We start from the raw sequence: 27,036 nt of genomic DNA on the forward strand, positions 1-27,036 counted from the left end.
TGCTGGTCACCACCCCCTCGTGTAGCCGTTCTGGCGTTCATAGGTGCTCGCTAACAGCACTTGCTCCAACAGTCTGTTAAGGCTATACGGGGATCTTTGTCTTTGTGTGTATGTGCGTGCTGTGCCCGTATCCTCTTACATAACTGAGAGGCGGGCAGTCAAAAGGTGGTTGAGTGGACAAGACTGCGTCACAGAAGGAGTGGTTGACGATGGCGGTGGGCAAGACGTATAAAGCTCTGCGCCACCCGCAGCCGCCAACAGAGCGGAGCAGATACGACCCCCCCCCCACTCACGCACCAATTACCTCCGCACCCTTCTTCCATTCGTCCTCGCCACCTTCCATTCGTCCTCGCCACCTGGATCGTCTCGCAGGCTACACCGCAACCCCATTCACCTGCCCCCCCCCCACACCGCCACACACAAAGATCTCACTCCCAACCCAAATGTCTCGGCGCTCTTCTCGCCCCGACACGGCGCTCTACCCGAGCCGCGGCGAGATGCACGAGTCGTGGCGCGGCGGCGTCGCGTGCCTCTGCGTCGCGATCTTCTTCCTCATGACCGTCGCCATCATCTACTGGCAGGTGGTGGACACTCCCGACAGGGCGTGGGCCCTCAAGGCGACGTCCCTGCGCAGCGGCTTGGCCTGGGACGCCCGCGCGCTCCGTCTCGTGCTGGCTCGGCACCACGTTCAGCGCGACGATCGCGATGATGGCGGTGGTGGTGGTGAAGACGCGTCGACAGAGGTGGTGGAGGAGGAGGAAGATGACGATGGCGGCGGAGATGCTCCGATTTCGAGCGCCTCTCAAATTGGAGATCTCCTGGAAATCCGCTGCGCCGCGGTCAAGGTGCCGGACGCAGGAGAGGAGGTGAAGAAGGTTGCGTGGAACTCGAGACGAGCGACTTGTGTCGCCAGGGAAACTGGTCAACAGCAGCATCAGCAACACCAACAACACAATCATATTAATCACCAACATAATCGTCAAGAGCGCGCTTCGCCGTCTTCATCAACGACATCGCAAAAAGCATCATCATCATCGTCGGCAACATCGACATCGTCGCCTTCGTCGCCACCCGAGTTCTGTGAGAGGTGGGAGGCTGGGGAGGAGCTGCGCGTGAGGGCGGAGAGCGTGGATGCTGGAGGACACTTGGACTGTTACCACGTGGAGTGGACCTACCCGGACTGTCGCTCCACACTGCAGGTACTGCATGCGGATGGAGCTGTGTGTAAGTGTTTGTCTTTGTGCGTCTACAGGGAGCGGTAGCGTAGTGGTTAGCGCGCTGCGCTACAAACCCGGCGGCCCGAGTTCGATTCCTGCTCACGGCCAACACCGGTGGCGATTATCTGAACCGGTCCCGAGCCTTCCTCCTAGGTCGACTCAGCCTCAAATCGTTACCTGATGCGGTGTCTGAGCACTAGCTATGCTGCCGGGCTTGGTTCAGGTCACACCATCGGAGCTCACTCACAGCCCTGGCGGAAGGGAAATCTTTGTATGTACGTGTGTGCTAAAACTTGACTTAAAGTTTTCGTGACTGCAGGAATTCATTTGAGTCTTTCAAGAATACGTGTGTGCTGTTTATACATATATATATGTAAAAACATTTCGATTTAAAGCTTTCGTGACTGCAGGGATTCATCTTATTTCCCTTCTACGTGACTTTACCGAAAGAACCAAGAAGATGTAAAAACATGTTTCCACTCCACTGCTGGATGACGGCCTCTCCGCACCCATGCTGATCGTGGGGGGAGGGTGCTGTTATTTTTTCACCACACGTCACACCGGTCAGCGCCGATTGGTGATGGGCAGCATCGGCGTGATGGCTATAGAAGGATAGCACAACACTCTTCTGATAACGTAGCCCTGCAGCAGCCTATAACACCTTCTATGCACGGCGGTCGCCCGTCCGGGCACTGTCCAGGCTCAACTCAGCTTGGCTTCTGAGATCGGGCGCATGTATGAGTGGATGATGAAGATGGATGCACTCGGCCCCGCCATAGGAAATGTGTAATTCCCGTCACTGGATAACGTTGGTTTGAGCACAAATCAATAATCACTTGCGTGTGTGTGTGTACGTATGTAGTCCCTGAGCCCAAACAAGATACTACACTTATCGGTACCCACCTGACCGAGCGTGATATTGGTCGTTCCAATTTCTTTATGTGGCCAATAACAGTACATTACGTGAAAACCAATTAGAAATGAGAGTGTTACCAAACAATTAACTTTTATTAGCCATGGAAATGCATCGGTACATACTATGACAAGTGTGTTACCTTGGGTGGTACCAACTTTTGCTGAATAATATTCATTAATGGTACATGGGGCATCTATATCTTCAATGTGTCACTGTTGAAAGGTGTAAGCCTCCTAACCAGTTCATTTGGAATGCACCAGATTTGGTCAGATCTCGGAAGCTACCCTCCTACCGAGGATAAATTAGCTTCAAAAAGTAATGACACGGTGATTGGGACCAGGACACACCTTCCTGCATTGCATTGTGCCAGCAACATTTGATCGTTTGACTTGGACTAAAATTACTTATTGAGTTTTTAATGGCTTGGCTGGTACTCAACGGTTACTATTTAAAAACTGGTGAACAATAAACATGCTCTAAATGCATTTCTAATTAGGACCCATGGTGTAAAGTTCAGTCGCCAAACCTTATTAACTGCATCTCTCTGGGCTATTTTTACGTGCTATGAAGAAGGGCCCTTGCTCGAAACGTCGCAGATTTGTGGTAGGTGGTGTAATGTGCAAACAGCACCCGTTGGGTGTGGTGCCAACCTTGATATGGGCTCGCTACCAACACTTTCCCTCAACATCGACTCACGATTATCATGATGAAGGCTGTTATTTGTTTTTATGTATTCTTGTAACGGTGACCGATGCTTCTGAACATCAAACCAATGATGACTAAGACACTGGTGGTGGTGATGATAACGTTGTGATGATGATTGATAATGATGATGAGGGTGAATATTAAGTATCCTGTTGCTGCTGCTGCCGCTGCAGATGATGATGTTGCTGCTGATGATGATGTTGCTGCTGATGATGATGTTGTTGCTAATGATGATCATGTGTCTTGTAGAACTGCTTCGTGCTGCCGAACGGCACGTGGTTTGGCTGGTCCCCCGATGGGCACGCGTCCTGGCCCCTTGCGGTCTCGGGCTCACAGCCGGACGGGAGACACAGGCGAGCCCCATGGCACGCGCGGGAGGGGTACTTCTTGGGGTCCACAGGTACCGAACCCCTTATTCTCTCCCCCACCCTCCCCCCCTAGCACCCCAGCTACCACCTCCCCTCGCGCTCTCACGATGCAGCCGCTCCGTGTAGGTGGCTCCTGCACGCGAGCTTATTCCGCCGCTCCACATAAACACACACACACATACACACATCCACAAAGACAAATATCCCCCATATATCCTTAACAAACTGTAGGGGCAAGTGCTGTTAGCGAGCACCTATGAAGGCCCACACATACACATACAAACACATACACACAATGCGAAGTAGTGCTATACAAAACATTAAAAACAATTGCAATAATCAATCACATTTTCTTCTATCAGAGCTTTGAGAATCGAACTTGGGTTTTCCGGGATTCAAGATGAAGCGCTGTTGACCGCTGAATCTCTGTGTGTGTGTGTGCTTTTGTCAACCCCACTGTTAAATTGCTACGGCGCGTACACACAGGCGTGGCCCGCGCGTGTGTGTACACAGTGCAGGCGCGTGCGTGTGTGCGTGTGTGTGTGCGCGCATTGTGTGTTTTGTGTTTCCCCGCATCGCTGCTCCCGCATGCATTCGTGGTTAGAGCGCGATGGGCAAGGGGGGAGGGGGGACGAGGCGAGGGGAGGAGGACCTACAAGTGGGATGTCGTGGTTGGCATGCCCCCTCTCCACCCCCTTTGTAGCCACACGCCTGGGCAGCTCTGGCCCATAGACCACGCTGGATGCAATTGGACCGCCTGTGCACTCGCTAGCTTACGCCACTGGCTCCCAACTCTGTCCTCACCCACGCAAAAAGTGCTCATATCCAACGCCCCACCTTACCTCAAAACTGCCGACCTACAACGAGACCTTGAGCGGTTTGGCAAAGTTGTGTCCCGCATCATTATGCTGCCCTTGTACCCTCGGGACCCAGCACTGGAGCACATCTTGTCGTTTCAGCGACAAACTTTTATGATTTTAAATGCCAACAACACGGAACTGAATGTGAATTTTAAGTACACGACGGAAGGCTACGCCTACACTGTGTACTCGTCCACCGCGTTGCCGCGCTGCTACCTGTGCAGCGGCTTCGGCCATGCCCGTGCAAACTGCATGGGCAAACCAAAATTTAAAAACATGCAGCCTGCAAATAACGTCACGCACCAGCAACAGCGCCAGCAGCAGCAGCAGCCGCCACAGCCTGTGCAGCAGCAGCAGCCACAACAGCAGCAACAGCAGCCACCGCAGCCTCAGCAGCAGCAGCAGCCACCACAGCACAAGTGCCAGCTGTTGCAGCAGCAGGACGCTGATTCAGCTTCACCCTCGTCACCTCGCGCAAGCGCAGTGTGAAGCCCGGCCCCAGCAGAGGAGGCCACGCAGCCCCTAACTCTAAGTGCGTGGCCACTGCCAATTACGAGCCCGACCCACAGGTCGTAGAACAGGACGAGCAACGCCCCCCAGCGAGTGCCGTCCTAGACGGCGCTGTGGGGGGTATATATAAATACATGCTCGATGGCGACCTGCCTGAGGACAGCACAGTGGGAAAAGTGCCGCCGCCACCGCTGCACGCCGCCTCAGCAGCCTCCGGGCAAGAGGAACCACCAGCCGGTGCTGCGCCTAAAGGCGCGACGCTGCAGGAGGGCGACAAAGGCCGGCTCACCTCACCAGAAAGGAGAGCAACAGAACCTCCACTACAAGAGGGCAGCCACCCTGTTCCCGATGGGGCCCTGCCATCACCAACGGCAAAAGAGGTTTCTGCCGAGCCGCAGTTTGACGAGCTGAAGGACTCTGATGACGAGGTCTCGGAGACCGAAGGAGAGGACAACGTGAGTGAGGTCAGCTACTCACAAGTCAACGGCGAGTGCCAATATTCACCTGGGAAAATCCACCGCTTCCTAGTTCAAACTTTCAGGAAGCGTAAAGTCAGGGTCGAGCCCTTATTCCCTCCCAACAAATTTTCCACAATTGCAACAGGTTTGAGTTCAAGACACAGGAATACTTCTGTTTAAAAGAGTTCATGCGCAAGGCTAAGAGGGAGCTTACTTCTGCTCAGAAGTAACCGGGCCCCCCGCAGCTACTGTTACCACAACCACCACAAAACAACATGATGGCTTCAGCTATTAATGTTGCTAGTCTGAACTGTACCAGCGCTTGTAGCGACAACAGGTGAGACCAGATCTGCCGCTTTGTCGGGAATACAAATCAGGAAACTCACCTTGATGCCACTCTGGAGGCTCAATGCCAGCCCTTTCTAGGCGGCCGGGCCTTCTTCAGCCACACCGAGGACAACCTCGCCAGCGTGGCGATTGCACCGGAGAATGTCTCTATCAAAGAAATTGTCAAACGTCACTTGATTTCTGTTGACGTCATTCTAAATAACTTTGCCTGTGCTCAGGCGAAGATGGCGGTGTACACGATGAGGAAAAAGATGCTGCAAGGTGACACCAACGGCTGTCAGTGTTCAGGGGCCTGCTCAAGGCGCTGCTCCGGCTGCCTTCGTTTGTCGGCAGTGGCGTTTGTCGGCAGTGGCGACTCAGGGGCACGACGGAGAGCTCCGGTGGAGGAGGACCAAGAGCGGCCTCGTCATTCCCGATGCCGATGGGGGGCATTCTCCCCGCTGCCGCTGAGAAGGCCCTCTTGGCTTCGGCCAGGATCCGGGTAACCACACGGAGCGACTGCAGCTCCATCTTTGCGGCCATCTCGGCCGGTCCGAGCCACTGGCCCCATGTTCCGGGCTCCACCAGATCTCCCATCCTGGTGAGATGCGCAATGGCGAGACGGCCCTCCATGCCGGAGGTGGTGGATGGCAGCTTTGTCTGCGGCTTCCTGAGGATCGGTTCAAAACAAAATCCTCAGCCAATCACGGCTGGCTCAGCCTCCTGATGGCGAGGGAGCTCCATGTCTCCAGGACGCTCCTGTAGAAAGGTGGCAGCTGTTCCAGTGGGAGGCCCTGCAGGTCCATGTAGAATAGTTCTTCGGAGCACTGCAGACCCCCCAGCTGTTTCAGGAGGAAGGAGGCCATGACGCTCTAGACCGGTGCAGGGATGGCGTGCAGGAACTTTTACGCGGCCTGCAGTCGGAAGGTGGCCAGCTGACTCTGCACGCACCCCGGCCCGTGACCGCCCTCGTCCAGTGGCAGGGCCAGGACCCCAGCCGCGACCCGGTGTCCTCCGCTCGACCAGAAGAAGTCGAGGACCCGCTTCTGCAGTGCGTTGACAAGGCTCATGGGTGGGTGCAGGGAGAAGAGTCGGTGACACAGCATGGGCGTCACCTCTCTCCCTCTCTCTCCTCGTCTCTCTCTCTGTCTCTCCTCGTCTCTCTGTGACTCTCTGTGTCTCTCTGTCTCTCTCTCTCTCTGTCTCTCCTCATCTCTCTGTCTCTCTGTGTCTCTCTGTCTCTCTCTGCCCCACCAGTACTTACGCTGCCAGCAGCTCAAACCAATGTTCCGCCTTTTGGGGGACATCTTCAGGAAACTGGGGGTGCCCTTATACAACAGCAGCTTCGTATATGGGGTGCCTTACCTGGCTAACAAGCGCCATGACCTTGCCAACTTCGTCTGTGCTCAGGCGAAGATGGTGGTGTACAGAACGAGGAAAAAGATGCTGGAAGGTGACACTGATGGCTGCTCTGTGCTTCCAGTGTTCAGAGGCTTGCTTAAGGCGCGGCTCCGGCTGGAGCAAACATACCACACACATATCGGTGATGTGCACGTCTTCTTAGAACGCTGGGGAGCCGGAAAAGCCCTCTGTACCAGCGTAGACGGCAACCTCATGTTCACCTTCTGAGACGCTCGCTCGTCACCGTGGTGTGCGCGATGACCACCACCACCACTACCACGTGGCTTTTCTTTCGTGTTGTGCGCGCTGCATTTAGCGCCACAACGCGTGGATTTATAGCGATTATTTGTTTGCTGGTGACTTTGTGTATTTCATATCGGAATCGCCTCCAGTGCTGTTGCTGCTAGCGGCAATGAAAGTTTTTTTAAAAGTAAAAAAGTCTCTCTGTCTCTCTCTCTGTGTCTCTCTCTCTGTCTCTCTCTCACAAGTCGCATCGTCTCGCAAGTTGTGCTGTCACTCACTTAAAATAGGGTGCATCCCCCGAAACGGAAAGATATACCCCACAGCTGTTATATTTTTATAAATAAATAAAAAACCGAGACAATTTTTATTTCAGTTGTGCTACTGGCGTCATGTTACGAGGCGAAGATTCTATTTGGAACTCTCGAAGGGCAGTGCTAGAGAACATCCCGTTGAAAGTGATATCACGTAACGATATTGTGAGATCCCTGCAAGTGACCTTTTCTATTTACGAAAGGGCACAACTCCTCTTTACATGCTGCCACAAACAAATGTTAATCCAAACTGATTATATATATTTTTTTATTATCATAGATTTATTTTATGCCAAATTAAACGAAGAACTAAGTTAGGGGAGGGGTCGGGTTTGGGGATGGTAGTAGTCATTGGGCACTGGGCTGAGACCACTAACTCTGAAATCGAATTTCTTTATAACTGCTTTTTGTTCTTTACCCGCACCTCCGATTAGCACGGTTGGCTACGTACGGTGCAAAAGAAGTGCAACGTACACACATACAGAAGATCAACACACAGGTGGAGAGAAATCCGGATTCAAACTCAGGATTCAGAAGTGCCGGCTCAGTTCTATGATCCATCCAGCTTGCTTGCTCAGTCTCTGTTCATCATCAACAACAACATCATCATTATCAGCCACGATCAATCAACGGTTCGGCAAATACGTCCCCCAAACCTTCGTGTTACCTTTGCTTTTGCTTTACAATTCGTATATCACTTTAAAAAAACTAACTGAAATAACCAAGGTGAATAACATCGCAGTGTTTGGCTTTGGGGTGGGTGGTGCTTGAACAGCCCAAGGAAGGAATTGAAGATACAAGGAGGGACACCCACCAAAGCTATTACAGCCCTGGGCCCCTATCCAAACTTAATCTAATCCTGGATTGGAGATGTTTGTTTTCATTGCTGATATCCATTATCTACCTGCACTGCATCATCCGAGGCTGAAAACCCGAAGTGGATTTTATCCCCCTCTACAATCTCTGCATAGCAGGGGTGGACTCACACAGACGGCTTCCACCACCCTCCCCTCCCACCGCGTGCCCTCCCGCACTTTCCACATTCCCGCCCCCGCCACAAAACTGTGCGCATCTTTGGTCAACGCCAAGATGCGGGCATCGCGTTACCCCCCCAGCGGTGCCTTGATGTAGAGAGAGTGAGAGAGAGAGAGAATTCCGAGCCTACTCTACCGCTTACTCACGCTCGGCAGGACCCCCTAAGATACCATCCAGCCGTTGGGATGACATGTTTACGCACACAGAGACGTGAGTTAAGGAACGAAACAGGGAGGATTTATCCACAAATCTGGCTGCTGCCTGATGATGCCGGTTTTATTGGCAAAACGTCGTACTCAGATTGTAAATGTGGATTTGCTCTCCAGCACACCGGTTTGCTGTGCTAGTAAAAAATTGGCACGTTCTGTTTACGTGACAAACCTTACTAATTGGCTGTGTCGGGTGGTGGCGGGTTTAACGACGCCTATATATTTACGCGATCTAACCCACACAAAACCTATTATGGATGATATTGGTCGCAAAAGCCTACATGTTAAATCCACCGCGTAAACCTCTGTGGGATCGAATCGGCTTCTGTTGCCCAATAATTATTTGGCGTCTGATTTTTGGAGAAATAATGATAATTACAAAAAATAACGACGTGGATAAGATCGTACATTTGCTGTTTGCGCCATTCCCATAGTGCTAAGAAGGAGCCGCTATGTTTCACAGATGGGTAGATTCTGCCAATAAGGGGACCGATGCTGCTATGCGGTTTTACACAATTGACCTCAGTTGGTTTAACACGAAGGCTTTCACGACAAATATCATCCATGATAGAGGGTTTTTTTATACATTGCGATTTTTTTATACATTGCGATCTAACCCAAAAAAAAAACTGTATTATGAATAACCTAAGTTGATTAACCATGCTTTGTAAGCTTGGGCCAATGAGGTGGCAGTAACAAGAATTGATTATTTAATCCATCTGTGCAGAACTTTGAGTGTTCTCCACTGTCCTTCCAGCACGAAGCCAAAAACCCGTCACTTGGAATTGGCCAAATATCTCAATGTATCAGGACCCTCCTCAATACGTGTTGAGGCTCGGCGAGTTCTAAATTGGCATTAATGAGAAATACGGTGGTGATAGAAAGTATCGGCCAAACCGGGTAATGGCATCACGAGATCGCTCCTCTTTGTGAATTTTAAAGTCTCTTTGTTCTGATGGACGCAGATTCGTACTCATCACAAACAGCCAGAGGACACGCAGGCCAGATGCTTTCATTACTGGAAATGAAGAGCTATTCAGTCCTGGGGTCATTTGTTAAATAAAGGTAACTGCCCTATATTTGGGACGTTAGACGTGTGTTGAAGTCACGTCGTAACGAGATCATGCTGGTTGTATTGGAATGGCGACGCGGTGGATGGCACACAGCGGTCTGAACCCCGGCCAGCCGAGTTTGACCGGCAGCAAGTGACATCCGATCCGAACCAAACCAGTCCTGGGCCAACCCCGACACCAACCCAAGCTGAAGAGCGTGGTGAAGTATGGCCAATTTAACGCCCCTCCCATGGCCGACACGGTGTTGGGAGGCCGTCGTCCAGCAGTGGATCAACAAGGAGACTTTAATATTATCGACCTTGTGGACAAATGTATGAACTCGGCTCACAAGGCCACCAGCTTGCGAATGGCGACATCATTGGGGTCTTTAACGTTAAACATTTCAACAAACACCACACCTAGGGAAGAAAGGAATTCTGTAAACGTTTATGGTGGTGGTTCCCTGGGGGAGGTCCCTGCGCTAATCAGCTGCAAGGCTGGGGGGCGGCGGGGGGGCACAGCTGCCGGTAATACTGCTTCCAGACATTAATACGGACAAGTTCCATTTATTTTTAACTTTCTCTTGCGGCAGCGCACGTCACTCGATCCTCCCTGCACGCGCCGCGCCTCCGCTCTCTCCCTCGTCCGCAAGCGATTGTCCCGTCGCATGAGATGTTTACGCAAAATCGCGGTGCATAACACCCTCAAAACAGCTGTGAGCGACTGAGTGACCGAGTGGGAGATGTTGGGTGACGGTGAGGTGAATAGTGGATGGGACCGGCCATTTCACCTCTCTTCTCGTTTCGCACGTCCGATTAGCACCGTTGGCTACGTACGGTGCGAAATAAGTTCAACGTACACACATCTCCCGCGAATAGTCAAATTCCTTACCCCGCCCCCCCACCCCCCTGCTATCGCTGACCCCTCGTGATCAACCCGACAACTACCTCCGCGACAACCTCCACAAATCTCCCACCTCCAATCAGCGGATGATTCAAAATGCCACTGACAGACTTCTCACCCGCATCCGTGAATGAGACCACATCCGATCCCACGACTGGCACCCTCCCGATCCAGTCCCAGATCAACTTCAAGATCGCTCTCGCCGACTACCAGATCCTCCTTCCTCTCATCTCACGATCCTAACCTATACCCTCTCGTCTCACTCTACTCCCCTCCCCGCACTCTCCCAGCTCAAGCTACTCCACTCTCCACACTAACCCAGCGTTCTTCACACATTTTCAGGGGTGGGGTACTTTCGCCGCCACACATTGTAAACCATTGGGTGTTGACAGCACGATGGGATGTTTTCACGTGTTGTGTATTGTCGTGGGCCGCACATCAGCACGAAAGGCCACCAGGGGCTGCCAGTGTCCCGCGGGGCTTGCAATGAAGAACACTGCACCATCCTATGTCTTCCATCTCATCTCACTCTGCTCCCCTCCCCGCCCTTTCTGCTCTTTGATGCTCCAGGTGTGGCTCTGTTTGTCACGGACGGGATCCCCGTCCTCATCCCCACGTCCCCCAACACCAACGGAGGGGACTTTGAGCTGTGCCTGAGAGCGGTGGAGTCCAGGGATACGGAGGTCGAGAGGTCGTCTGTGGGGTCATCCGGAGGTCAACGGAAACTCCTGTACTCGGTGTGTGCGGCTCGCGACGTTCGGGCCGTGCACAGGGGCATGCGTGCCAGGTTCTACGCGGCGCCGGGTTCGACTCCCCTTCCAGACCTCCTCTGGTAACGGGCGCTGCACAGAGCACGATGGAACACGCAGCGTCAGGCCTCGGCAAAACAATGATGTCCAAAGATTGTGAAGGCCTGAAACACTTCTGGCTGCAAAATAAATAGGCAGACATTATATTTCCTTCTTAAATCTGTCCCGTCAACCACAAGGCCTTCTGGGAATGCATCATTTCAGGAGCCTTGGTTAAATGTATTATTTATTTAGTTACTTTTTATGATAATAATTATTTACATTTTAAAATAAATATAAATATATGCTTTGTTACTTACAGTCGACACAAAGATGCTCACGATTATTATTTAACATTTCTGTTAAGCTCACGAGGAGCACGTGGCGAGCCTCTCCCTTCACCTCGTCAGCCCCGCCCACTTTTAACCAGGCCACGCCCATTCAATTACTAGCACATCCCACACAGCGGAGTGGCCCTTTTCTGACACAGGCCCCCGCCTATTCCCCTCTCCAAGCTCCCCTCCCAAAAAAAATCCCAATGTTTCCACATAGTGTATACATTTGGACACTGGGACAGACTTTCTGAAACAACAGGACTGTCCCGGCCAAACCAGGAGATGTTTGGTAGATTAAACAGACGAATGTACCGCTGGATGAGGGCCTCCACCATGGCGTATTTTCCCCGGACGCGGTTCCCTCCAGGCAAGGGATGAATGCGCCGTCTGTTGTGCCTTTGCAGGATTTGAACCTCTGACCAGCCTCGTGCTTTGTCAAGTCATAGTCATCTGTTCAGAATTTGGCTTAATCTTTGTACACCTGCGACCAGCGCCACCTGTAGCTTGTGCTCCCCCCCCGCCCCCCCGCGACCGACCCCCATGCTGGCGATTCGTGGCCGTGCCGCCCGTAGGAGCCTGCTGTGGCACCTGCCGCGTGCCCCGGCCGACCCTGCCGCGCTCCACCGGGCCGTGCGAGGGCTGGCGAGGAAGCTCCACAAGCACGCCATGGGAGACAGCGTCATCAGCCTGGGGGAGGCGGCCGCACATCTGCCACGAGCGGCGACATCGGCGCCGGTGAGCCACGCGGTGAGCCATCCGCGTGCGGCAGTGCCGCCCTCGATAGGTGCAACGCTGCTAACGGCGCTTGTTGATCTTGCGAATGCTTTTCCACGCGGCTGTCGAACGGTTAGAGCGCCAGATATGCAAGAACAAAAAGAAGAAAAAACACAAACGAGTATGTAAACATGTTCGTCATTGTAATATTGCGTGCGAGCGAGCGGACGAAAGCCCACGTAGCCACAGAGCCACGTGACAGCCTTCCTGCTCCGGCGCGCGCAGGGCAACCCGCCACGGTCTGCCGCCCGCCGCATTCACACGGCGGGCTGTCGCGAAGCAGTGCGGCCCCATCGATGTTCGGACGCGGCACGCAACCCCCTGGTCACACCAGAAGCGGTTCAACTAACGGCGCTTGGCCCTGCTGGCTCCGGAACCGCGTGCGGCTCTTAGAAATTAGAACAGCAAAATGTCTCTTCTTCTTCTTATTACTTTGGTTGCAGACCCCTGACCATGGAAGTCCGTCCAGTTCACCAGGGGCAGGGGTCGACAACCTGTGGCTCATCAAGGACTGTTTCGTGATGTTATCTATTCAGGACCACCATCTCGTATTCACCACACAGTGCATCGCGGCTCTTGAAATGTAGTTTTTTTTACCGAATTCCAAAAGAAATGGCTCTTCTTGTTGCGTTTTGGTTGCTGACCCCTGGGCTACACAGTACGGGGGATCGTTGTCGTTGCATATGTCTACAAATGAGGGTCAAAGGAGAGAGTGACTCTCACAACAACGAGCAAAGCGCCGGGGCGACTAAAACATCGCGAGGTGGCACACCGAGCAACGCAGGTGGAGCATCTGACCGTCATCTCGGTCAGTCAACCTGTGACACGCGGGTCTGCTCCTTGACCTGCTGCCAGCGAGGGTGTGACACTTCACACAGCCTCAAAGTGCACCTAGCCTGGCACAGGTGTGTGGTGATGTTGCTTTAGTGGCGAACGGCGGCGGCTGTTGTTGTTTTACAGCGACGCCTCTTGGCCGAGTAACCCGAGTAAGTCACAAACTCGCGTGGCAAATCGGACATTCCCTCCGCTGCTAAACGTATTACTTTGCTGGTGTGAAGAGGCTATAAAAAAAAAAACCTCACCTCACTGCGCATAATGACCAGACGGCAATATTGTACCCCTTAAGCGATGAAATATCGTGGTGTACTGGATGGCACGCTGGACTGGCAATCTGGAGGGTCGCCGGTTCGATTCTACCTCCTGGCGCGGCAGGAGGCAGTGTGGTGGACCCCACCACGAAGCCACTGGAGCCGTGCGCTTTTAAATCTAGATAGAAAGCTCATTTCTTTAAAATCGCGTTTTGTCTTTTAGTTTGTTGTCCTTCCCCCGCACCTCCGATGAGCACGGTTGGCTACGTACGGTGCGAAAGAAGTTCAACGTACAGACAGGTCGCGTGTGGGGATGTCAAGTGTGGGTACTCTCACCTCTTCCAGTCAGTGTGGAAGAGTAGGCCAAGCAATCCTCTGGAGGGGCTGTATTAAACTCCCTCTGTTGAGGCCCTTCTGCCAGCAGTGACGTAAGCAGGTAATTGCAGGGCTACACCTTTGCCTTCTAAGCGATGACGAGTTATGTGTGTGTCTATGTCCGACGGCCTCGTGCATTAGCCCACACCACGTTGTAAATAATGAATGCTCGTTTGGCCATAGCATCGCACTTATCATAGGCGAATGCCGTCGATAAAACACGCACAAGTAAATCACGAAATGCGTTATTAAATACCAAGTGTCTATTTTACCAGCGAAAAAATAAAATGAAATTCCATTTACGGCTGTCACCTTATCGGCATATCCGGGAACAATATTTTTCCTCCCCGGCAGCGTTTGTCGAACGGGCCACACTCTGCTGATGAGACTTACAAAGCCGAAGACCAGTCCACAGTGTACCCTCCTGTTTGAACAAACTCTGCTGCAATACGTTGGTCTGGAATGCTCATACGTTGATGGGACTTAGAACGTTATTGTTGCTATTCATTGCTTTGACAGGCTATTGATTAATATTTCTTTATTATCCAAAATCCAACTGGACATCCCATAATACATGTTAATAATGTTAGTGGCGTGCAGGTTAGTGACTGAGTCTTAAAACTCTTGCACAGGGATGTTCGTGGCCAGATCCTCGTCGAGTTGTTGATTTATTTACTAAAGCAGGAGGAAAAACTGAATGCCAGAAACCATTTCCTAATCAAATAAAAATGTACGCCTTGCATTGCTCCCATCCATTTATGGCCCCAAAGCCAGTGAGTGCAAACTCCACATTCGTATCGCGTGGGGAAGCTATCCGCCAGCTTCCGTATTTGCTAAATACGCGTGACTTTATTTGCCGATGTTTTGCCGTGCGAGCTGTTGGCGCAGGCGGTCGACCCGGCGCCCACGCCACTGCCGGCTGGCGTGTCGCTGTGCGTGGCCACCTCTCCGTTCCTCCGAGCCGACAACCCCGAGTTCGACACCAGCCTGAGGAGCCGCGACGCAGAGCAGCTGTGGGTTTCGGATCCCGCGCCCCACGGAGGAGACGCGGTACTAAAAAAATATCATTCCCCATCGCCGGGCTTGTAATTCCACGTTCCTATGGCGGGGGTGGGGGAAAGTATTTCCTGCAGAGGACAACCACTGTTTGTTGAGTTCTCATGAAGTGGTTGCCTACTTATTTTACGATGATGGATATATCTGTAGGTTGCATCATCATCATCTGCTGCACGTTTCTCCATCCCTTTATGTGCATGGTAAGACTGACGCAAAACTTGAACCTGTGCACTTGAGGGCATCAGCCTGCCACGCGCTCTGCAGGAGGCAACCTTGTGCTCTCTCATATTCAGGCGTGATTTTTCGAAAATATTGGAAATATTCAGCCTGACAATTTCAATTATTATCACTTAATATCCCAGCCCCAGGCGAAATAACGTTCACACCCATCGTCTATTCCGATGACAGCGACGTAAATGCGGATGACGACGATGATGACAATCACGACAACGCTGGCGCCGGGATCCACGACCGCAGCGCCGATAACGACGCCGCCTCTACCACCCCGTGCGTCTTACCACGTGCGCCTCGCCACGTGCGCCTCGCCACGTGCGTCTCGCCACGTGCGTCTCGCTCCGTGCGTCGTGCAGACGCCCCGGCTGGCGCGACGCGACGGCCGCCTGTCCCTCCAGCTGGACGTGACGCGGGAGATATCGTGGCGCTGGCTGGAGTCGCACGCCGGCGCGGCCCTCTCGTGGACGGGCGCCGGCCGCCTCTCCCTGCTGCTCGCCGGCACCGAGCCCCCGGGCCCCGCCGTGCCGTGCCGCGGTGCGCGCGGAGAGGAGAGGGGCAGTGACGCCATGCGGAGGTTCTCGCGGATCGCCATGACCGTCGGAAACGGGACCGTCGTCTCGGACGCGTGCAGGTGGGGCGGTCAGCCATGCGGTGCGAGGGGGGGGGGAGCGGTGGCGCCGCGGTTAGTGCGGCGCTATGGACCCGGCGAGCCGAGTTGGGTTCTTGCTCGCGACAGAATTACGGCGACGAATATTTGAACCGGTCCTGCTGGACCTTGAGTGACTCGACTCGGCCTCAGATGAGTAGGTGGTGTGGTGCGCAAACATCATCACTGGGGAGATAAAGTTAGCAGCTGGACGTGGTGCTGGCCACCCACCCCCTTGTATGCCGTGCTGACCTTCATTGGTGCTCACGAACAGAACTCACCCCAACAGTTTGGTAAAGGCTATACAGAGGATCTTTTTAGTCCTTTTTGTCTTTTTTGTGCGGGTGAATGTTTAGCTCTGCAGTCACAACAACGTTCTGTTTGTAAGAGTGCTTTATTTTGGTGGCGTGCGTTGGGGGCGGAACGGTGGTTAGCGCCTTGCATTGTGAACCCAGTAACCCCAGCCAGATTCCCGGCCGGGGAAAATTTTAAAATCATAGCGCGGTTTGATGCGTGTTTTAAAAACTTGAGACATTAGACGGAGGAAACGAAGGCAAGCGTTACGAATGAGACAAACGAGAGAGTTCAGTCGAGACAGACAATTTTGTTTGGGAAGGGTGCAAGCAAGACGGACAATCGAGCTAAGGCAGGCAATGCGAACAAATCACGCAAACACTGCGGAACAATAAAAACGAGGCAGGCGGTACGAACCGAACACTACGATCGAGACAAATGAAGTCTTGAGCTTGAATCATGGGGGGGGGGGGGGGGTTGCAGGGTGATGATAGTGGAGGGGGTGGGGAGGGGGGTACAGAAGGGGTGAATCAATACACCCCTAATCAATACACCCCTAATCGCTCATAAACACTCCACCCTAACGCCCAACTTGGTTGCAAAGTGCTCATCGTCGTCGGCTGAGACGTTAGACAACAGGATATTTGTCTCACTTGCTCGCCCTACCGTAAGTGGCGCTTTGACGTTTATTGACGGTGTTTGCTGAACACTTTGTTATGCTGCACACGGGGTGGTGTGGGGTAGAACTTGACTTCGAGTCTTGAAGCGAGCCCCACTGTAGCACCCATGACAATTCTCAGGACGTTTTATATCGGTGTGTCTGCGGGTATCTCTCATGTTGCCGCGATAATTACAAAACCCCTCAACCTTTCAACTCACTGTGGAACTCACCGCATAGCAGATCAAATACTGACCACAGGCTCATTAGGGGTGTGTCTCCTTCTTCGGTAGTGACCGCCTGACTCCCTGATTGCTAGCTCGCTATTTGAATGAGTGATTCATTCACCGACTCGCTGATTGCTAGCTCGCTAATTGAATGGGTGATTCATTCACCGACTGAAAGACAGGCTAACCCACTCATCGACTGACAGACTGACGAATTGTTCGAATAGACTGACCCAATTAACTGACTCGCTCTAATACTGACGAACAGACTGACCCCTCAACGAACAAACTCGCAGACTGCCCGAGCATTAACCGAATCACTCGGAGGCAGACTGACTCACTCACGGGTGGCTCAGCCGTCGGCTCAGTCGCCTTGTCTCTCTGCTCCAGGAGTAGCGAGTTCCCGCTGTACGTGGCGCTACCCGCACTGGAGTCCAACTGGGGTCCTCGAGGTATTGGCGCTCTCATCCCGTCGGCGCTCCTCGCCAGCCTGCACGGATACCGCTACTTCATCCCCGACGCCGCGGGTGAGAGATGATGCAGTCTGTCTCACACACACATACAACAGGACACAACAACAACAACAACTTTGATGGCGCGTGAAATGTGAAAGGCTCGCTGCTGGCAAGGGGGCCACGGGACACACCCAGGTGTTATGAGTTGACTCAGTGATGTGAGTGGCAGAGATGCACCGTCATTGCCCTACAGCCCCTGCTGTGCCAAGTTGGCATCTATCGCAGCAACAACCACCTCCATTCGCAACTAAGTAGCGGTGACGTCACCACGGCACCCGTGCCAGGCCAGGTGCACTTTGAGGCCACGTGAAGTGTCGAAGGCTTGATGACAGATGACGGGTCAGAGCCAGGTTCCATGGGTTAACTGACTGAGATGACTGGTAGATGCACCATTTGTGCCTCTACTGTGCCAACTTGCTGAGTTTTTGCCGCCCGGCGCTCCGCTCGTTGTTGTGAGCGTCACTCCTCTGCCCTCCGTTGTTGCTGGAGAGCAATTGCTTGCAACAGCTTAGTAGCGTCCTTAACGAACCTCCTCCATAGAGGCCGATCTTGACACCGCTGGTGCCAGTCATCGACACGTCCACTCAGCTCCACATCTTCCCGTACCGCATCAGCTCCATCTCTTCTCCAGCCCGTGTCGTGCCCGTTTAGCCCCCTTTATGCGGCCAAACAGAAGCACCGATCACACGCACAGACACAACTACAAATACCACCACCACCACCCCTCGTATAGGCTTTGTTGAGGCAAGTGATATCAGCGATGGTGGGGTGGCCAACACCACGCGCGGCCGCCTTTGTCTTCCCAGCGCTGATGTTCTCACCCCGCGTAGCAGGCACTCACTGGTACACATGCGCTCCAACACGGAATGCACGGATGGTGTCTGTGGGGGGCAGCACACGGCAAGTCTTTAAATAACCTCAACACTCCCTTAGTCAGTCCGGTGCTGGATTAAGGTCTCTCTTATACCACGCCGTGTCGATCATGGGGCTGGCTTGACCATACTTCACCACGCTGGTCAATTCGGGTTGGTGGTGGCGGTGAAGGAGGGATCACATAAACAATAGCAAGCCCGTACGGCGCTCCATCTGTTGTGGTTTATTATGAGCGGTTTGTTTTTTTCTTTCTTCAGACATTCGGGTTACTCCGACACGCAAAAATATACCAAAAAACATTGCTCGGCAAAATCTACCAGAGGTGACGCACCTGTTATACATCACCTTGAACAACGTGGGCGATATTTGTCGGTTTGATTGCAAGGAGAGGAAGGTACGTTAGAAGGTGGCGCCACCTCGCGTGGATGAGCGGCAATTGTAGGAACCTCACAAGTTGTTCTGCAGTGTCAACCTCCGCAGAGCGTTCTCTAACACGTGGAGATTGTTACCCTGCCCTGTGCGAACTCCACGCGGAATTTCTCCTTTCCTCGACGGTGACAACGAGAGCGCGGATGGAATACAACCGCTATTGCCACAAATAAACCACAATACCTCGCTGATCTCGTCATGGAGCAGAACCCATCACGCGAACTCCGGTTAGGGGCCGTCCATAAATGACGTCACGCACCTGGGGGGGGGGGTTAGACATTTGTGACGATGTGTGACGAGGGAGGGGGGGGTTTGAGAAATGTGACGTAACATCAAAATGCGCAACTTTAAATAGACAACACGTTCTACTTAATGAAATAGACTTTTTAATAAATGTTTTCTCATACAACTTCAGAGTGCAGCGCCACATTAAATACGCACTACAATGACAATAGTTTTAAGTAATTTGAAGCATGTTTGATTTTTGGGGGGGGGAGGCAGAGCTTTGTGACGTCATATTTGAGGGGGTTCTGACTTTTTGTGACGTCGTGTGACGAGGGGGGGGGTAAAATCGTCCAAAATCGCGTGACGTCATTTATGGACGGCCCCTTATCCTCGCTGCAGCAGCTTTTGGCTGGCCATCAAACAAAAATGGTCACCGCATCGTGTGGCGCTTTCAGATGCGATCCTGCGGCCGTCTGGAACGCTCTTCCTTCCGATATTAGGATGCCACTGGAGCTATGCGCTTTTAAATCGAGATTGAAAACTAATTTTTTTTAAACTGATTTTTGTGTTTAGTTTGTTGTCCTTCCCGCACCTCCGATTAGCACGGTTGGCTACATACCAAATTTTTTTTTTTGTAGATAAGTGGCCTTTTCTGTGGAAATATTTCGTGCTTTATTTAGGAGACATCAACGTGATCCATACTCTTTGGTTCTTTCGGTAAAGTCACGTGGGTATAAAACAAAATAAATTAAATCACGACGTTTCGGGCGCAACACAAGCGTCCGTCATCAGGTGGGACAACCACAGCAAGAACCAATTGCTGAAGTGGGCAAAGGACTGCTGCAACAAGAGGCCATGTAGGTAAGAGAAGGGGGGGAGCAGCCAGCGAGAAGAGCCAGGGAGGGTGGTTGTCCCACCTGATGACGGACGCTTGTGTTGCGCCCGAAACGTCGTGATTTAATTTATTTTATTTTATACCCACGTGACTTTACCGAAAGAACCAAAGAGTATGCATCCCTGCAGTCACGAAAACTTCAAATCTAGATTGAATCAACGTGATCCTCATCAAAATCCTCATTACCATCGCTTTACCTGTTTGCGTGTAGCTATGAACGTACGCACCTCGAACGAGTATACCTGTCCGTTGCTGCGGCTGCTGTTGCGTGCTGAGAGGGAATCGGGGTGGGGGGGGGGTATTGAACTTGGTCCGGCCAACGCGTTTGGGCAGGAGGCACGGCGAGCCGAGGGCCGCCTCCGGAGAAGATGCTGTTTGTTCGGTGGATGCAGATCACGGCCTTCCTGCCCGTGATGTCCTTCCTCACGCCGCCCTGGCACTACGACAACGAGGTGAGGGCGACGTCGATGATGATGATCATGCTAACAAATTTCTGGGAGGCTCAACCGGGACACGTGGTGTGCTGATAGACCCTTCATCGCCACCGCCCACTTTCACTCGGCCATACCCACTCTCAGCACTATCCCCACCCACACGGCGAGTGGATTCGCTCTCTCTGATGTATGCCCCGCCCACTGATCACAGGCCCCACCCACTACTCAGGTAGCCCCGCCCACTACCCAGGCAGCTCTGCCGACTGCCCAATAGCATGAGCCGGATATTACCTGGCCACCTCACGTGCCATTTCATTTGACACCACTCGACCACGACCCATAGCGTCAAGCTACCAAATCTACTAATTTGGCCGAGGCAGTCCTGTTGGTTTCAGACAGTCTGTCCTGGTGTACGGAAGACTTTACGAAAGTCAAGATTTCGTCACAGTTGAAAATGTTCTGGCTGCATGCTCGGCAATGGGTGGGGCTACCTGGGCAGTGGGAGGGGCTGACAGAGGAGTAGGCAGGGCCTATGAGTAGTGGGCATGGAAAACCTGAGGGGGAGTGAATCCACTGTGTGCACGGTGTTAGCAGTTGAGTGGGCGTGACAATGTAAAAGTGGGTGGTACCGACAGAGGGGAAGGGGCTTCCAGCTCACCGTGTGTCCCGCTTTAGTGTCCCATAAATGTGGTACATATTCTTAGGTTTTTTCGGTAAAGTCACATAGGTAAAACATTTAAATTAATACAAGTAAAATAAAAAATAAAATAACGTGGTACAGTAAGCCTAAACCCTCGCCCACGTGTCACCTCAAACTAGTTCTTAATGTCTTACACGATATTTAATGTAACGCTGCTAGGCCACATGGGTGTGGCGTGCCAAAATAACTACGAGAAACAGCATTCCGAATTGTTCCAGATGAAAGTAAACACTGCCCCGAACCGTGATCACGTGTAAAGCGCTCCGCGATGCCAGTGGTCTGATGTATGCTCTAATGAAACGGTGGCTATGAGATGTTAACTACCTCGCCTGGTATACAGGAGGTCGTGGGTTCGATGCCAACCCTGACGCCTGCTGCATATTTGGAGTCTGCAGTGTCTCTCTCCCCGTGGTCGTGTGAATTCTTTTCCGGGTCCTCCAGGTTTTTCCCTCCACATGTAGAATCAACGTGCGTTTAGAGTATTTGGCTGCTATAAATGTATAGATCATCAGCCACTTTGTTGAACTATCGTTTGGGGCCGGGTCGCGTTTGAAAAAGAGCTATATAGCTGAGTGGACCTTACCTGGTAAATAAATAAATAATGATTTAGCTGGTAACGCTACAAACTTGGTGAGAGGCCAACAGCTGTTGTGTGTTTTTATCTTTTTTTATCTCCTAAAGACAGACTGACAGCAGTCATAGGAATGTAGAATTTCCGACACTGGCTCAAGAATGTGGAATTTCCCCCAACGGAGAGAAGTAGGCACGCCAACGTTTGCCTGAGCAAGCAGATGCCGTGTAGTTTAGAAACCATTATGATTAAAGACTATTATTTTTATTACCCCCCAACCTTAGACGATAGCTGTCAACCCATACGGTTTACCCCGCATTCTTATACGGGGAAATTGAGTTTTCAGGTCCATACGGAGCACAGCCATTTGAATACGGGCAAAACAAATGTGTAGATTTGTTTGTGTTTCTTCCTTGTGATGGGACTTTGTAGGATGAACGTTGAGATTGATAAGGGCACGGGGTGACCAATAAAAGGCGCTGATAAGGTGTTGACAGGTGTGGATGTCACACCTGATGATGATTGCTTGTGTTTCAGTCGAAACGTCGTGAGAATTTTTATTGTTTTATATTTATATTATTTTATTTTATTATCTCCCTTCTACGTGACTTTACCGAAAGAACCAAGAATATGTTGACATTTCGATTTAAAGCTTTCGTGACTGCAGGGATTCATCTTCTTGGTTCTTTCGGTAAAGTCACGTAGAAGGGAAATAATAAAATAATAAAAATAAAACGTAATAAAAAATAAAATAATAAAAATAAAACATAATAAAATAATTCTCACGACGTTTAGGCTACAACGCAAGCAGCCGTCCTGCTTGTGTTGTAGCCGAAACGTCATGATAATTTTTATTGTTTTATATTTATATTATTTTATTATCTCCCTTCTACGTGACTTTTACCGAAAAAACCAAGAATATGTTGACAGGTATGTTAACCCCGCCGACTCCGTACTGTTCCCGCAGACCGCGTCGCTCTCCCTGCGCCTGGCCTCGCTGCACCGCTCTCTCGTGGCGCCTCTGCTGCGCCGCTTGGCCGAGAGCCCCGCGCAGGCGGGGCTGCCCCTCGTGCGTCCCCTGTGGTGGCTCGACCCACGTGACCCCGTCGCGCTGAGCGTCAACGACGAGTTCCTGCTGGGAGACACGGTGAGGGCACCGCACCGCACCAATCCTGCTCGCTCGAGTCCAGGGGTGGCCAACCTGCAACAGAGCAAGTGCCAAAAAGGAGTCGTGAGTTCTGCAAAGAGACAAGTGGATATATTATGAGTGTAAATATACTGACAGTTTTCGGCACAGTACGGGCGACATGCATTATTCTTGTTAGCTGCTACGATAGCATGTGCTACGTTACGCCCCTTCGACAGAGCGGCACGTGGTGGATTAAATAAACAGTTGGCCACCGCTGCGCAAGACGGTGGAGCGATTTTTGCCGATGGACTGCAGGTACAGCCATTCCCTCGTTATTCACGGCGAGGGTTACCTTCCGGAGATCACTCGTGAACAGCACGTTTCGCGGAAAAATATATAAATAAGCGATGAAATATATTACAATTATCATAATACACACAAATGAACGTTGGTTTTAATAAACAAAGGAAATACAAACTAATATTAAACTTTAAATAATAGTTCATGAATTAACTTTACTTAAATTATGATGCCACGCGTCATCACTTTATCTCATCTCTCTCGATGCGGCCGTGTAGAGTTCCAGATGCGATTCGCCGATAGCCCAAATCGCGGACAGCAAGCTCGCGAATACCGGTACAGCACTCGCTAAGCCGGTGTGGACTGTGCCGCATCGGGATGATCCTTCTAGCGACCGCGTGTTACGAACCCGGCGGCCCAAGTTCGATTCTCGCTCACGGCCACGAACACCGGTGACGATTATCTAACCCGGTCCTGGCTTTCGCCTAGGTCGACTCAGCCGTAAATGAGTACCTGGTGCGGTGTGTACACACCGCCACGAGGGTGACAAAGGCGGCCGGAGGAAACACCAGCGGGACTTCTCGGACGCGCTGTGAGGGTCATCAACCGGATTCATTACAACTCACACCACGCAGCCACGAGAGGGCGCGATCTCACAAACAAACACATTTGATTCACACGTTTATCCTGAACAGACTGTTGGGGCAAATGCTGCGAACGGGCACCTCTGAAGGCCGGGCACGGCACACGAGGGGGTGGGTGGCCAGCACCACGCCCGGCCGCCTTTGTCTCCCGAGTGGCGATGTTTACACACCGCGTCAGGGGAGACCAAGGAACGGTTCAGATAATCGTCACCGGTGTTGTTCGTGAGCGGGGATCGAACTCGTGTGGTTGGATTCGTAGCGCTGTGCGCTCATCCCTGTGCCACCGTTCCACCCCGAACGGCCTCATCATCGCTATCGACCGTGATTTATCCGCTGCTGAATGAAGGCCTCTCCCCAAGCCCTCACCATCCCACACATTCGCGCGAGGTAACGGCGATCCATCGAGCTCCTGCACACGAGCTGATTTCATCGCTCCATCTCCGCAGGGGACGTCGTCTCGGGTCGCATTCTCGCTCCTTTCTTTGCCTGCCGCTCTGTGGTTTGTCTCGACCGCCCGGCCATCGCCCCATCTTGCCGTGACAGATCCTGCCTCAACGGGACATTTTAAATTCTTGTAGGCCCTAGACACTTATGTTTCGCCGGCCCTCAGTGAAAACGATCTGCAGTTGGTGCTGCTGATGCTGCCCCATGTTACTTCCGCCGCTGTCACTCCGCTTGTTTCACGCGGCACTTCGTCCAGCCTCTGCACCGATGTCGTTACCGCTCCGTCCACTATTTAGGCCGTGACATCATCCAATGGGAGCACGCTGTGTTCCGCAGAGAAGCAGAATTTGTTTGAATTTATTGCACATGTTTTTTTTTGCAATGAAAAAACATGGGAAAATTTCATGTCCGGTGTTAATTTCTCTCTCACCTTATGAAGAAAAAAAACCACATTGACACTGACACGACTCTGCATCTTTGTACATGCACCGTGCCTATCCTTACTCTGTACATATTTATTCAAGAAGATGTCTTGGTTACATTTTTTATGTTGTCACATTTTTTTCGTAGGCGCGAAGCACATTGCCTCCTGTGCCTATTGGATAATACGCCCATGTATCCGCGGACAGTTTCACCGCTGGCCTCTGTTTTTGTGGCTGCTGCTGCTGCTGCTGCTTGTGATATTGATGCAAGTCCCCACTAGCCGTTGCTGCTGCTGCTGCTGCTAATCTTGACGGCGATGTTGTTCCCACCGCTGCAGCTTCTGCTTAACGATCGCAACAACGTTGTTTGACGTTGGCGCTGACGTTTCTGCCGCTGCTGCTGCTGCTGCCGCTGTCGCTGCTGCTGCTGCCGCCACCACTGCACGCGCCACCACTGCACCCGCCACACAGTTGCTGGTGGCTCCGGTGACCCGCTGGGGCGCCGTGCACCGCGACGTCTACCTGCCGTGCCCGCGGTGCCGCTGGAGGGACGCCGACTCGGGCTCCGTGCACCGCGGCGCCACGTGGCTGCGCTCGCACCCGGCGCCCCTGCAGCGCGTGCCGCACTTCACGCGCGTGGCCGGCCGGGCCGCGTGACTCGACGATGGAGGGGGGGGGCGGTTGGCGTGGGGGAGCGGTGGTGTAGCGGTCAGCGCGCTGGGCTACGGATCTGACGAGCGGGGTTCGATTCCCGCTCACGGCCAACAACCAGCGACGATTGTTTGAGCCGGTCCTGGGCCTCCCCTAAGTCGACTCGGCCCCAAATGAGTGCCTGGTGCGGTGTGTAAACATCGCAACTGGGGAGACAAAGGCGGCCGGGCGTGATTGGCCACCCACCCCGTCGTGTGCTGTGCCGGCCTTCATAGGTGCTCGCTAACAGCACTTACCCCTACAGTCTGTTACAGGCTATACGGGGGATCTTTGTCTTTGTTGTTGGCGGGGGGGGGGGAGTCGAACGCAGGAGTCGGGTCGTTGGAGATCGCTGCGCTCGTTGGTGTCTTCATTGTTACGCGTGTCACCCGCCCGCTCCCACCGGTGACGCCCCGCAACAGAGTTGTGGTGCAGTGACAAAGCATGGGTGGCATGGGTGGCATGGGTGGCATTGGGTGCCCCTAGCCTAGAGACTCACGTAGCCGTAGTAGCACCTATAGGACTCGCACAGAGAACCCGTAGACTTACATAGACACCCATAGTAGCCTCGCGTGCTTCACGTGCCCCCCCCCCCCCCCCTGTGCAATTCATTAAATGGGTGTCCCCATCTCAAGTTCACCCCCTGCCACCCACTCCTTCATAGCCCGGTGGCTCTGCCAGTCCGCAGGCTTTGGTGCAGTTGCACCGCCTACACACCGGAGGGATAATCCCGATGGAGGCCGCTAAACACGCCAGAAGCAGACTCGTCGCGATAGATGTTTGTGGGGAGGGGAGTAACTGTGAGAGCCCATGCTGAACCTACTTGCTGTAACTACCATTTGATATCTGCTTGTGCTGGACGTTGAGGGTATGGATCAGTTAATGATCTTCTTGCGGTCCACCAACCCCTACCTATAATTAGTTTTTAAAAATAGTACAATTGTTTACTGAGGAAAGCCTCGCTGAGTCTCACGACTCATTTCCAGGAAGGTCCTGCGAAAATTGGAATGTTGGGCTAATCCCATTCATGAGGGTTTGCTTTTCATGTGGCAAGAAATCTGAGAACCCGTAAAAAAACACACCACGTATGATGGAAAGGGGATCTTACGTATGAGTTGACAAGCCCACTTGCTGTACTGTTATCTCCTGACCACATCGCGGTCCAGCGAGTTTGGGAGTTTCACAAATCTCTACGTGATCCGCCAACCCCTTCCCTCCGAAGCACCGAATCACAGGCATATGCATGCATGCTTTTCGAGTTGTGTGAATCTAATGTATATCGGGCTCTTTGTATATATTTGCTATTCGAACTTGAGAGTCTCACCTAAGTTGACTCAGCCTAAAATGAGTACCTGGCATTTGGGTGTTGTGTGGTGCTGGCCACAGCCCCCCCCCCCCCTCGTGTGAAAAAGAGCTTTATAGCTCATCGGATTCCTCCAGGATAAATACAGATTCTTGATTCTGTAATGTTGGCAGCCTTAATAGGTGCTCGCTAACAGCACTTGCTTAAACAGTATTAGCTGGCAGTGGGCCTACATGATATTCGTAAATGTGTATACACAGTAGTGTGCGTGAAATGTAGAACGTAAATGATATTGCCTTAGCTGCACTGCCAAAGTGAGCGGTAGTCTATTTACAACATGTACTGACTGATGCTTAATGTTAATTTCGAAAGGTCGAGAGTTTCCTATCATGCTGTGTGTCTTTGTTGAATTGAAATGCACTGCTCGTTTGGTGTACGTGCTCGAATTATATTTAATAGCTCAGAGTCTAAA

General features: G+C 52.3%; 1 protein-coding gene across 4 annotated transcripts; it reads left to right on the plus strand.

Annotated features, from left to right (window-relative positions):
- Positions 1-27,036, plus strand: LOC144936551 (SITS-binding protein-like). 4 transcript variants are annotated; one of them, XM_078863745.1, is made up of 10 exons: positions 1-1,199; positions 3,088-3,238; positions 11,086-11,347; positions 12,211-12,385; positions 14,764-14,925; positions 15,522-15,796; positions 17,381-17,517; positions 20,261-20,379; positions 22,600-22,779; positions 25,043-27,036. In XM_078863745.1, the coding sequence occupies exons 1-10, from the start codon at positions 210-212 to the stop codon at positions 25,226-25,228; spliced, it is 2,637 nt and encodes an 878-aa protein (XP_078719871.1). In that variant the 5' UTR covers positions 1-209; the 3' UTR covers positions 25,229-27,036. The 4 variants fall into 4 exon arrangements, with proteins under 4 accessions (XP_078719871.1, XP_078719872.1, XP_078719869.1 ...); XM_078863746.1 differs by having other exon boundaries at positions 12,211-12,373; XM_078863743.1 differs by having other exon boundaries at positions 2-1,199; positions 14,752-14,925.

This window comes from Lampetra fluviatilis, chromosome 16, assembly GCF_964198595.1.
Source record: "Lampetra fluviatilis chromosome 16, kcLamFluv1.1, whole genome shotgun sequence".
NCBI classification, from domain to species: Eukaryota; Metazoa; Chordata; class Hyperoartia; order Petromyzontiformes; family Petromyzontidae; genus Lampetra; species Lampetra fluviatilis.